At 45.3% G+C, this 14,517-nt stretch overlaps 1 protein-coding gene across 1 annotated transcript in view; it reads left to right on the forward strand.

Moving 5' to 3' along the window:
* Positions 1–14,517, forward strand: part of COL22A1 (collagen type XXII alpha 1 chain) — a 1,057,215-nt gene that overhangs the window by 857,068 nt on the left and 185,630 nt on the right. Inside the window, exons 30-31 of the mRNA XM_078686128.1 lie at positions 3,594–3,647; positions 12,295–12,348. Coding sequence (XP_078542254.1) covers positions 3,594–3,647; positions 12,295–12,348 — 108 coding nt within the window. The remainder of the gene's footprint in view (positions 1–3,593; positions 3,648–12,294; positions 12,349–14,517) is intronic.

Below are 14,517 nucleotides of genomic sequence, written 5' to 3' on the forward strand. Positions count from 1 at the left end.
TAAAAGTTTAATAAGTGCTTCAGGAGCTCTGCAGACAGAGGCTCCGAAATAGGTCTTCCTTGGAATACATTTGATGGAGGGGAGAAAGCTGAGGGCTTGCAAAGGAGATAATTAAAGCAACGGTGACAGACAGAAAATAAAAAATAAGAACTTTGGGGCATATTTACAAGGGCTTTATCTCCGCTTTTTTGGCTTACAAAGCCAAAAAAGCGGAGATAAAACCAGCGCACTATTTACAAGAGGGTGGCACCCTTTTTCCCCAACGCCTCCCTTTGCATCTCCAATGAGATGCAAAGTAGGCATTACTGGGCTTACTCCAGATGGGCCCCCTTGCCATTATCGATGATGTTTACATCACGATATTTACAAGGCAGCCCACATGATTTAGCACAGATTAGATTTTGGCGAAAGCTGCAGTTTTCGCCAAAATCTAACGTCTGCTAAAATCCTGACTTAGCCATCCCTAACATAGGGGGTGGATTATGCTAATATGACCCCGTGGGTCGTATCAGCAAGGTTATCGCCCTTTTGCCAGCGATGTTCCCTGCAATAGGGCGATAACCTCGCTATCTCTGGAATTTTTATCACCCTATAGTAACGTGTTGTTAATTACGCGCTACCAGGCGATAAATACCAGAGATAGCCTGCGATAATATAATTATCGCTACGCACGGCCAACGATAATTATCACTGGCCGTTGCTAATATGCCCCCAAGTAAGAGAGGAGAGCGTTCAAGATAGGAGGGGCGCAACAGCGAGAATGGGAGATAGATAAAAATGAAAGAATGTAAAGTAAAGAGGCAAGAAAAACAAAGACATGGAGAAGAAAGGAAGGGGGGAGAAGAAAGCTACCAAGGATGAGAAATGAAAGACAAAGACAGTGAAAGGAAAAGGGCAAAAAGAGAACAACGGGAAAGAAAAAGAAGAAAACAGAAAAAAACAAAGGGGGAAGAAAGAGTAGATGAAAGAACGAAAGGGTAAATTATTTAGCCAGGTCATGAAGAAACAGCAGGAAGAGAGAAGAAATGAGTAGAACAAGTCAAAACAGCGGGCCGAAAAATTAGTGAGCAGAAAAGGCAAAACCGAGGGCAGAAAAACAAGCAGAAAAGGTAAAACGGAGGGCAAACAGAGGGCAGAAAAACAAGCTGAAAAAGGCAAAACAGAGGGTAGAAAAACGATCGATTCAAAGTGAGGGGTATTTTCTTTTTCTGGCAACTTCCTTGATTCCCTTTTCAGCTGCATGCTGATTCATTAAAACGATGGCGTCCAACAAAGGTCCAAGAGGGACAAGTCTGTGCTAGGAATGCCTGAAATTGCGAAGATAGTGCCTTCCCAACTTTGTATTTTTATTTATTTTGTAAAGTTCACAGACAACACAAAGATAAAAACTAATAATGGCACCTAATACCACTACCTCCCTAAGGAAAACAAAGCCTATTTGCCCAGCCCTCACCCCAGAGGAAATCCTTCACTCCAGTGCCCAGAGCGCACACCTACCAGGGTCTGAGGAAACCGGGTAGAAATGTCTGAGTGAGTCCAACTATCAGGATATGCAGTGGAAACCTGTCAGCCGCGCCCACGAAAGGAAAGGAGACCTAAGAAGCGACCTTCCTCGTTTCTGTCCATAGGCCTTGAAGTATCCTGTAAGTACCCAAGATTCTTTGGAGATAATCCTGGAGTTTACCATGGTGACACTTTGCCCCACACAGACTAAAACCCTTATCTTCAGTAACTATAGCCTTAATTTTGTTGACTGAGGAAATCGACCCGAAAGGCTGTGCAGAAGAACAGCTCTTGCTTGGTGTGGAAAACAATAAGTGAAGGGTTCAAAGTGTTCCTTCTTAGCCCACTGCTGTTGCTCACCAGTGCAGAGGTTGCCAAATACCAAACCTTTGATGCACCTCATGCCTTTTTCTTCCACCACGGTCCACCCCTGGCTGTTTATCTTACAGACTTATTTAATCTCTGCCCTCTCCTTTATTCACTCTTTTCCAATCTCCTTTTTTGAGCTCTCTGCTTTTCCCTCTCTTGCTCTGGGTCAAAGTCTGATCATGAAAGTTCTATCTAAATCCACAGAACTGACTGCAGGTGCCCATCCTCTGCAGCCCTCAGTAGGAGTTGAGCACTGCCAATAGTCAACAAGCATTGGTAATGCTGCTGTTTCGGCTGTGTAATGAATAAAGAGCTGCTTCCATCAATCATCGTCCTTCCGGGAGAAGGAAAGAACTCCCTGACAGATAACATGGGAGTGGTGTAAAAGTAGCAAAGTGTTCAGAGTTGCTGACTCGAAAGCTGGGCACCCCGGTTCGAATCTCAGTAGCGCAGCATCCTGTGATTCTCTACAAATCACTCAATCTCTCCGCCATCTCCAGGTGATAAATTGTTATATTAATATGCTGCAAGAGTAGAAGGCAACTTCATCAAAATATAGTTCCACCAAAGCGGATATTAACAGTACTTCGGCTGCAGGAAAGTGATAAGCAAGACAGAGGGGGAACAAGCATTTGTAGAAATGGAGGAAAGGTAAGTGGCACACATAGGAACCAATGAGAAGCCAGGAAAGAAAGAAGGCGGGATGTAAGTCCCTTTTAAGTTTATTTTAAAAACAATAGTTTTCCCAAGCACAGCACAAGCACTGTGCAGGAGAAACCTAAAAATAGGAGCTAAACATCCCCAACAGCCTGGTTACAGGGCTCACGAATGCCAATAACATTCTCTGAAAAAGGTGTTCTCTGGCCCAACATTTGATAGATTTCTTTTCTGCTTGATTCGAGATCGTGAACAAAAATGTATGCATTCCCAAATGTGTATTGCTTTTAAAATAAAGAAGTGAATCCTCTCTCCCCTTGTCAATAGGTCCAAGGGTTGGAAGCATTTTTTTAAGAGAGACCTTTGCTATGGATATGTTGCCTCCACAGCATTGTGGTAGCAAAAAATACACACAGGCAACGCAAAAGTGGGGGGAAACATTCGTCATAACACAAGACCAGCTAGGGTTAACCTTACAAAAGGATCTGTTAACAGAGTTGTGACGGACAGAATATCTAACTATTGAAAACCAGAAAAAACAAAGCATACCATGTCAGAGCCCTGGTCAGCAGGCTTCAGCAGTGGCAAAGGAACCTGGTCTAAAATGCACAAAATCGTTGGTTGACCTATCAGACTTTCAGATATGCTTGCAATGCCTAATAGTTAACTGGGCGAATACAGCTTTCTACACTACTAAAAAATAAAAACCGAAACTGTATTTACAAAAGTATGCTTCTCTATTACCAAATACAGCAAAAATATTGCACCAGTTTTACGATTTATAAGAAAACATATTTTTTCAGCTGTATAACAAACACTTCTCTACAACTCTGCCCTAGTACAACAAACTTTATGTTGCAAAAACTTCCTTTCGCCCCAAGGAGTACATTTGTTCCATGTTTGCACCATCGCAGATGTTATATCATCTAAGCCCTCTGCGTATCAGCTCTAGCCGCGTGCCGCAATAAAAAAATTGGTCAGTAGCCAGAAGAATGTATTAACATCCTACTAATTTATACTTTTTTGAAAGTATTTCTGGCAAACTGGTGTTTTCTGTTTTGCAGGGTGAACCAGGGTTACCAGGGGAAAAAGGCGACAAGGGTGAAGGTGGAGAACCTGTAAGTCCTAATGTTTGCACGCTTTATTTAAATTAAATGGTTATTTATTGACTTTCCAAACACATTCAATCCTCATTTTTTGAAAATGATGTCTAGGTAAGATATTACATCCTCAATTGTCACAGTGTCCCCCAGCTCTTCTCTATATTTTCACAATACTCTAATTTACTCAAGATAAGCTACACTGAGCTTGTCAATCTAACACATCAGACTACAGCCATGAAGGGTTTGGCACGCAGTATACAAATTTGTTTTGCAAAAAGTAATTTGCAGTAGTACATTCCCAACCCTTACTCACAGAATTAGGACTTGGAGAACTTAACCTCGCAAATGGAATTTGCTAATATAGAAATTCCTCCTGAAAATATTTGAAAACCTAACAAAAGTCTGAAGTTTGCCATAGAAGTAATAATAAACAGGAGTAACTCTTTGACACGTCATGATAGCGAGGGACCAGAATGCAACATGGCCCTATAGATTGCAGCTATTCCCTATAGTCCAATGAAAGAGGGGCTTCCCTCTGGGATCACAGACCTTGCTAGAAGAAGGCTGACCCCACCTCTTGAGCTTGGCATGCATAGTGAAGAATGAAGGTGCAGGGGGAGTTAGATCCATCCCTCTTGAGAGGCTGCGGGGGAGAAGCCACCACTGAAGGTGAGAGATTCAAACGGGGGGGAAGCCACCACTGGAGGTGAAAGATGGGAGCGGGGGAGAAGTCACCACTGGAGGTGAGAGATGGGATTTTGAGTCTGTAGGGGTGTCCAATAAAGAAAGATGTGTTGAACCGGATGGGTCATGTGGAATATCACTCAAGGGATGACAAAATCTGATGCTGCCATGTCCCTTTGAACCTGAGGCCACAGACCAGTAGATGCTCATGGTGGAGGTGAAACTGCAACTTCTGAGCCACATGGGGAGGAAGGAAAACCTTTTTAAAGGATGAAACGGGGAGGTTTTCTGTTAAATTCAGCCTCTGACTTGGCGGAAGATGAAACATTTCCTTGTTTTGGATCGAATCGCGATCATTCTTCACATAACTGACATGATGAGTGTCTTGAATTGCTTTTTATAAAGAGGGAGCCCGAAATCCTTCCTGATAGAAGATGGCCACCATGGGAGTGAACTCTTTTCTGAAAACTCAAGGGGGTGGGTTTGAGTCTGGATGGAAGGGGTTAGAAGTAAACATAGTCTCTTAAACAGTAGTAAAACAAATGAACTCCTGATTAGAATCCTTTATGGGGGTGTTGAGATCAAGAAATCTTCTGGAGAAATAGCAGAAATGATTTTCAGAAGATTTCCTTCCAAAAAGTTAGTCTTTACATAGAATTCACATACCTGGGGATTGTAGACTCCAGATGGTGTGGGGATCAAATATAGTATTGAGTAAACCATTAAATTATGCTCTGCTGGAGACACTGGAGAAACTAGATCCTTCTGGATGAGGTTCTCAACAAACTGGCAGTCTGTTTCAAAGGATCCTTTGGGTGAGGAGTCAGACTGAAATAAGGAGATGAGCTTCCTGAAAGAAATGATTGAATGTGCTTTACTCATAATGTCCAATACGCATTGTAATTAAACATTCTGAACCCAGGTATAGAGTAAAGGTGAGCTCCTACCTGGCGTAGCGCAAAGGACCTGATTAGCCAAGAATTCTGAGTGTCCTGCAGAGGAGTAGGACTGCCTCTCATACATTCAGAAGTAGATCCCATACCTCTACCCCTTTAAAAGTATTCTCTGCCGATAGGGAGTTCTTTAAGGAGATGTCAATGCCCATGGTTAAGACCTCTGTGAATTGAAAGGAGTGTTCTGTGGGGCAACTGTGGCATCTTTTCTAAGAGTGTTTGTGATAAGGAGTGGGGATTTGGTCTCTTATTCTGAGGAAAAAGAACACATAGCAGCACCACAAAGAACCGGGCCCTTACCTGGAAATTTGAGATGGGAATCCCTCTTTGAGTCTCAGTAGTGAAGGGACACCACAGCAACCTGGATCAACAGAAGAGTCCCACAACCCAGCAGCCCTTTGGTCCTTACAGCACATATGAAGATCAGCACTGCAAGTTCGAACTGTATTAAAAAAGGGCAATACTTACTAATTCCCAGTGGCTACCTCTGTGCAAAAGAGAACTTAAATAACTTAGTAAATAAAGGAGAGACTGCATAGCAATGTCCTCCTAAAACAGGAACTGAGCCACACAGAGCAGCGCTCCCTACAAGGAAAGCAAAGAAGAGATAGAGTTACAGCCAAAAGACTTGTCTTCAAGTAAAGACAGGAAAATAATAGCATGTCCTGAATGTAAGGGAGATCTCATGTCTGCTAAAGAAAGGAAGAGGTTTAAATAAAAACCAGGTCTTGGGCTTGAAGGGCCTGCCTCCCGCAGTGGGACACCTCTTATGCCAGGATGAGCAGGAGGGGCAGAGAGGTAATTAAAGGACCTGTTCAGTAGTTTTGAATCCTTGTATGGATGGTGGGTTCTTTGGTTCTCTTTTGAAATTCATTTTGTCAGTTTTACAGTAAAGGGGCAGCGGTAATGAACTCCAGAGGCAGACACTCAGTGGAAAGATCTGCCAGGCAGATGAGAAGTGAGTAGATTGTGGTATCCTGAACGTAGGCGTCTGATTGACTGGTAGGGAGGAAGCCCTCAGTTAGCATGGCGGGATGGCTGTCAGTGTGACATCTCTAATTTGAGTCATTACAAGCTGTAAAGCAAGTGCAACCTGTGCTCATGTCTACATTCTCATGAAGAAAGGAGTTAGATTACAAGGACATGATTAGTTAAATGACTGTGCTCTGGATGTTATCTTTATTCAGGAGTTATTCCATAACTTTAGAAAAGGAATGCAATTTAACACTCATTTAACCATCAGCATTGATTTCCTTCTCCACCCTGCTGGCAACTAACTGATAGATATTGAACACAACCAGCCAGGGAAATCTCACAGCATCACATACTCCATGCAGATGTAGGAGAAGCCATGGACCCTGTCTGACCATCCTCGTGACAATGGAGGACACAACAGACATGCAGAATTTGTACCAGGCGGAACAACAAATGCAGGGAGCAATAAAAAGGTTTCATTGAGAACTTGGTCCCTTTCTTTGAAATAAAGTCCAATCAACATTAACTTACTAAAATGCCAGAGAGGGCAATAGTGACCTCAGGGAAGGAGCTGCAGGGTTGAGCTCCAGGATCACTAAAGTGTGTAAATCCTGACCAGATCGACCCAGGTTCCCCCCCCCCCCCCCCGGATGATAAGCGCTGCTATTCACTCACCGGGCTGACCTAAATCGAAGACACGGATCCAAGACGAGGATCCAGTGATGAGAGGGACCCTACTGCAGTGCGATCTGTGCTCTCGGGCCAAAGCCATTCCAAAAGGTCCTCGGAACCCCCACCGCAATCGAGACGAAAGAGGGAGACCTCCGCTTGAGTCTGGTGTAACACGGGAAACTATGATGGTCAGGACTCCCGAGGCGAGACACCGAGTGGATAAACCGAGCCAGGTCGCCTGACTGGGTAATGGCCGCCAGTCACAGACATACAGAAGGTCCCAGCCAGCCCTAGGACCACGGGAGGTCCCTTAACACCCGGATGCTTCCCTAACGAGGTGAAGTGGGTCAACAACGATCCTAAGGGAGACTGGGCAGCCCCGAGACGGCTGCAGAGCGCCGGAAAATAACGCGGCAGGAGCCCCCCGATTCCTTACCCTGCAATGGCCGCATGAACTGAGACTGAAAACAGACGGAGCTTGCACACAGGTCAGCGATGCTCTAACTTCCCTTGCTTGCCTTATTTGATACGTGACACAGCAACTATGTGCATAAAGTATTTAGTATTCTTCATTGATACTGAGATTGTTTTCACGATCTTTCTCACACAAGCAGTCCCTCCGAGTTCAGCCCCTGCCGCCTGTTTTAATAATGGCCACCAGAATCGAAAGCAGCTCGGCATAAGGGATCAAAATCTTCTCTGACTACCGGATCCTCATGAAAGTACCTTGAGGGGTCATTTGAGACCCTAAGGGAGACTGGGCCACCTCAAGTCAGCTGCAGAGCCCCGGAAAACAACGGGGCAGGAGCCCCCAGATGCCTGACCCTGAAATGGCCTCATGAACTAAGACTGAAAACGTCCGGAGCTTGCACACAGTCATTCCAAGTTCAGCCCCTGCTGCCTGGTCTAATCATGACCGCCCGAATCGAAAGCAGCTCGTTATAAGGCATCAAAATCATATCTGACTGTTGGATCCCAAGAAAGTACCTCGAGGGGTCATTTGAGACCCGCAACACTATAGAGCCCGGCCCGAAGCGGGAGCAGTGCCCTAGGACTCTAAACATGAGTAGCCTCCGATGCCTGACTGGGCAATGGCAGCCAGTCTCATAATCCACCGAGGGAACTAACCAGAAACAGGACAACTTGAAGACCCCGGGCGCGGGAAGCCTCACATAGGGAGTAAAGCGAGTCACCAGAGACCCTTGAATGACCCGGGCTACCCTGAGACTTGAGCGGAGCCCGAGAAGAGATCACGTCAAGAGTCCCTGGTGCCCGACCATGGAATGACCGCTAACTCCAAAACCAACTCAGAAAGCAACCAGCGAAAAGGCCCCAAAAAAGTCCTCCTACAACCACGATTTTGCAGCAATCTGCAACAAGGATTCAAAGGTCAGTGAAGGCAGGGTCAGTAGACCCTATTAGTTTACTAGGGTCAAAACAAGGACCAGGAACTAGAAAGGCTTGATTCACTGCCCCTTTAACGTGGCCTTGGTCCCTTAGGGCAGCGTAGGCAACCCCCTGACGCGTGCCCTCATATTGCCTACCAGGGACCTTATTCTCCGATCCACAACCACAGCAAGACAGAAGTGCTACTATCACTTATAGTGATTACCCCCATCGATACAGACCCAGTACTAAGAGATCAGTCTGACACCTACCCCCCAGAGAAACCCTTCTCCGCACGCAACCCCGCCCTCCGCTACCACCCTCCCAAGAGGCAATACACCTCACTCTCCTTCCCCCCTGACCTGACAGCACTCTCCCCTCCTCACAACATTTCACCCATTACACACCGGAGAGAAGCCGCCTCCCTCACAACACATTCAAAATGCCACCGGACACGCAACTGACTGCCGCCCCGCGAATACCCAACTACCTGATACCCCATGGACCGAACTCCGCAATCACTTTCCCCCCACCTCTCTAGTAAAGTGAAGAAACACTTCAAACATAGACTGATCAGACACCCCGAGACACTATTCGTAGACACTTACCACTGCTCCTCTAGAGGCCAGATAAAAATGGACTTAATCTTCCACACTGAAAGACCCGACAACTGGACTATTATTCTTAACACACATCTCATCATCTCCAAAACTACCATTACATCCCACAGCTGCAAACTGATGACCTATCTCCCGAACAACCAGATGACGAACAGTAATACCTACATAACCATCTATGCGAATGGCACAGTCCTAATACAGGCTAAGAGCGTTAACCTTGAGGTCTTCGACTCCCTCTTCCTCTCATTAAAAAAGGCCCTTGTGATCACCCCTCGAACTAGATTGACCCCATTCCTCCTCCCAGTGAGTCTTTCATGACAGGTGAAGCACCAGACCCCTTCTCATCCTCTGCTAGATCTCCCTCTTCTCCATCCCGAGGCACCTACTGCAACTCAGCACCTCCGAATAATGGTCGCACCCCCTCTGGTAGTCGGCCCGCCCACCCCTGCCCCCCCTCCCTTCCCTTCCTTAAATCCAAGATCGAGAACTTCCCTTAATCGCCGCCTCCCCTCAGCCCCTCCCCATCTACACGCCACACAAGAGCTGATGCCCGGCACGAGCCAGCACTCCCCCTGCCCAAGAGCCCTACCATAATCAAACCAGGCAGCTCCTCCCACATTAAGCATCATGACTGGAACACTCACCCCTCCTTCATCATCCATCACAACAGGGACTCACCCCCATCACCCAAAGGCTATGCTGGCCCAGACATCCTCCCACTCCCGTGGAAAATCCCCCCTCCCCCAAAGGTAATGCTGCACCAGATACTCTCCCTCCCTCCTTGGATAACACAACGCAATGCATCCTCCTCCTGGAAACTCTTCAGAAAAGGGGGTGGTGATGAACAGAGTGTCTGAATTAAGCAGACCACTCTTACCCAGTCCAAAGATCAGGGCTTGATCCATCACCGTTATTTAGCTCACTGCCACATCCCAGCTCATAACCTGGCTATATGCAAATTAGTCTGTCCCTGGCCCAGTGCATCATGGGAACAGGGCAGACCAAACTACCAAGCCAATTCTTCACCAGAAAGGAGACAAGCTACCGGGGACCGGTTTCTGGCATTTCAGCCTCGTCGGCCCGGCTTGCTTCAATCCTGATGGAGCAGTGAGCAAGGGACTCATGTCTGAGTATACCCTGCCACACCTCCTGGAAACTCAGCTCGAAATCCTGATCTGCGTCCTGAACGAAACCCTATCCAACTGGCAATGACCCGAAAGCCCATCCATACACCCACCGCACTACCTATTCTCACCCAACCCAAACATGACAAGATACCACCCTTCAATGATCCCCTTGCCCCCCCAGATCCCGACCCTGGTCCAACAGAAAGGGAATTGATAATCGATATGAAAGGTGTAGAAGAGCAACTACCTCACTCTCCTCTCAGGAAGTGGCACACATAGCCTCATCCTACGACCCTCCTGCAAATTCCTCCCCCAAATCCACGATCCATGTAATTATGGGATTTAGAAGGGAACACCCCCTTTTGAGAGACCTTAGACCCCCAGCCCACCTATCCGCCCTACCAAGAGCCCAATCCTCTGAGAACAGGAGCAATTAAAAGCCTCCCATAAACTGCACGCTTCTTAACTGCAGATCTGCCTATAAACATGCAACCGAGCTAGCAAAAGCCATCCTCTCACAGGATATAGACATAGCATTCATCACGGAGACCTGGCTCAACATTCTCTCCTACCCCAACATGGACATGCTGGTACCTCCCGGATTCACAATGATAAACAAAGACAGGCAAGGGAAAATGGGCGGGGGCATAGCAATCATCCACAGGAACAACATATCCATCACGGAAATTACCTCCTGTCTTAACAGCTCCTTTGCATGTCTCTCAGTCAACAATAAAACTCACAAAACCAGGCCTACACTTTGCCATCTTTTGTACCACCCCCCCGGCAACTCCTCCGAATTCGGGGTTCATCTTTCTGACTTAATTGCTCTCTGCACACTCGGTAACGCCACCAACATAATCCTGGGCGACCTCAATCTAAGATGGAATGAAACAGACAACCCACTCATCCAAACCTTAAACAACAAACTACTAGAAAACAATCTGACACAACACTGCTTAGAAGAAACTCATCACAGAGGAGCAATCCTCGACGTAATTATTGCCGAAAGCAATGCAGTCTCCATCGATCACATCCTTCCGGTAGACTAGTCCAACCATCACATAGTTCTTTTTTACATCAACCTTGCGGGCCTAACTCAACACCCCAAGTGAGACCCTCCCAAATGGGTCAGGAACACAGCCCAGATCCCTCGAGCTGACCTAGAAGAAGGAATCCGCTTGCTCCTTCCCAACATCACTGATCACCTCTCAACCACCAAACTCACCTCTCTTTACAACTCCAATATGACGCTCACCCTGGACCACCTTGCCCCTTTGAAACTAAAAAAATCCAGGAACTTTCCCTCCAGATCATGGTTCACTACTGACATCAATGAAGAAAGAAGACATCTAAGAGCCGCAGAAGGATTTGGAGGAACAATCCCTCCACCTTCCATCAAGATCAACTCCAAGCAGCCCGCAGGTCTTACAAAAAGCACATTAAGAGCGCTTTGTTCGCCCTAAGTTTGCAGGGTATGCCCAGACGTGGGTCCGTTGCTCACTCTACCACTGGATTCTAGATAGCCTGGCTGATGAGGATTATAAATCCGAAACCGGTCCCAGGATGCTTGTTTCTGGCCCAGGTAAGACGTGGCTTGGCAGTTCGGGCTGGACTGTTCCCATGAGGCACAGGGTCATACTGATTTGCATATGGCCATGTCTGAACTGGGGTGGTGGAGTGAGCTAGAGAATGGGGATGGATTAAATCCAGATCAGTTGACAGGAGGTGAGTGTTTGATTTGCTCAAACGCTCCGTCCATCATCCCCTTTGGTTTCGCTTTGCTCATTAGGTAGCCACGCTCCTATTCTTCACTAAGAATGGAAGACACACCATATCACAAAACATCCCCTCATCATAACCCCACTGTGTCTTTGTTAATATTCTTAAAAATATACCTTAAGGTCTTGTGCTTCTGCTCAGCACTCTCTGGCTAGCTCAAACCTCTACATACCTGCATAAGATTCCATTATTTTTTCTATATTTGAAATCCCTTGAAAACATTCTCCTCGACCTTCAAGTTCAGCCACACCAGGATTAATTTCTCCGCTGTCTCCAGTATCTTACCTACCATAGGTTCTGGTCAGGTTTTCATACTGGTCCTGTAAGGTGTGCTGGACTGTGTTGAGTGAAGTGACTTACTGCTACCGCAGAACACATTTCACAGTGAAGCCTTCCCATTACACACAGCGAAAAAATGTTTTTTCATGATCATCATAAGTTATTGCAACTTTATACCTTACAGGGACTGCAGGGCATTCAAGGCGAGCAAGGATTCCTGGGACCCCCTGGCATTCAGGTAAGTCAGTGATGCCGATTCATCAGTTATTTCATTTTAGCAGTGACATGAACCCAGATGCCACTAGCAACACATACTGTCTCTAAAAGTTCATCCACAGAATTGTGCAGTAATATGCTATTCTTGATATTAATAATCAGAATTGTAATTGTAGTTGCATTTATTCAGCACTTACTACCCCTGATGAGGTGTTGAATCTCTTTCCAGCGACGAACACGCTACTTCATAACCCAAAAAGAAATAGTGGTGAATTGGTATAGGAAAATATGAAATTAATTTGAGCGGTGGACATGAGTCTGTTAGTTGGATTGAAAATGATAGTGGAAGGATAGAAGAGGGTAGGTTCTACAAAGTGTTTATTTGGAGATCATTGCTGTAGGAAGAGTTTTGAGATGAGTAAAGGAGCACTGGGCGGGGAAAAATCTCTAGAAGTGGATTAGGGATAAAGATGAGGAATCGGATGAGTCTAGGAGGGATACATGAGGGGAGGGTTTAGAAACGCTTGTTTGGAAGATCCGAATAGTGAAAGAGGGTAGAGAAGATGCAAGGAGCAATAGAGTAGGGCAGTCTCAAAAGGGTTATTTTGAGGGATCATAGTAGTAGAATGGGGGTTGGGATAAGTCAGAGAGTGGAGGTAGATAATATATTGAGAGCGCTATAGGGTAAGAAATTGGGTAGTGCATTGGAGAGAGTAGTAGAATGAGGTTTGGGATGAGTCAGAGAGAGAAGGTAGAGGATTTATTGAGAGAGGTATAGGGTGATATATAGGGTAGTGTATTGGAGATGCTGAATTAGGAGTAAAGTAATAAATATAAAGATAGATAAGTAAATGGAAGGTGTATATATAGAGGATATATTGAGAGAGCTATAGGGTGTAATATAGGGTAGTGTACTGGAGATGCTGAATTATGAGTAAAGCAATAAATATAAAGATATATAAGTATATGGAAGGTATATGTGTATAAGGGAGGAAATATATCTAGATTTAGGATGTATTTCAATAAACTCAGACTTTCAAGTGTTGCTGTACTTAAAGCTAATGTATTTGTTTTAATAATTGTTTTCTTTTAAGAATTCAGTACTGAAGCAATGGTAGATAAATAGTTATGATAAAAATTGACTTATTTATTCAGTGACCTATGTCCAAGATAAACATAGAATAATATAACTATAGGTAATATGTACATTTGTTAAGCAGACCTAACGGATAGCTAAATATTTATAAACATAATTATTATAGACATTTAAACAAATGAATACATATACCTATATACATACATATAATCCAAAAAAGCTTATATACCCAAGGATATGCTGTACACTTATGTTTGAGTATGGTGGTTAGGTGGGGAAGAGCCAACTCTTGAATAGGCTTCTGAAGATAAGAAAGTTATCCGGAGACCTTATGTTTGGGGTTAAAGAATTCCATAGTTTGCAGCTTGAACAGAGAATAATGTTCCACCTATGGTTTGTTTTCGTATGGTAGGATTTTGAGGCGAGATGCCAATCTAGAGTGGAGGTTCCTTTGAAAATGTGTTTGGTTATTTTATTCCTGATGAAAGCAGCCCTGTTCCATGTATCGCTTTGTGGGTGATACAAAGCAACTTGAAAGTGAATCTTCTTGCAACTGGTAACCAATGTAGGGTCTGAAACGCAGGGGAGATGTGGGCTTGTGGCTTTATATGTAGAAGTAGTCTGGCAGCACAGTTCTTAATCCGCTTTCGTCTTTTCATAGGTGTTAATGATGATCCATGGTAGAGGCTGTAGGCGTTATCGAGGTTAGACAGTACAAGAGAGATAGTAGCCTGGGCATTTGATTTGAGATAGTAGCCTTTTTTGAGGACCTCCAGCAGGTCCTAGCCACACTTGTTCTTAGATCAGAACATTGTCTCTTGGCGGGAGATTTTAACTTCCATATGGAAGATCGGCAGGCTAAGGATGTTGTGAAGCTATTAGATATCACATCTGCCCTGGGGCTGCTCCCCTATCTTTCCGGCCCGACCCATGACAAAGGCCACACATTAGACCAGGTCTTTTCTACCTCACCAATTACGGTCACTGCACTCGTGCCTGTATTGTGGTCTGATCATCATCTCGCTCATTTCCAAATATCTGGCACTGAGAAACCATCTATCAGAGCCCCCAGGCAACTGGGAAGGAACTACAGGG

Source organism: Lissotriton helveticus, chromosome 4_1 (genome assembly GCF_964261635.1).
Source record: "Lissotriton helveticus chromosome 4_1, aLisHel1.1, whole genome shotgun sequence".
NCBI lineage: Eukaryota > Metazoa > Chordata > Amphibia > Caudata > Salamandridae > Lissotriton > Lissotriton helveticus.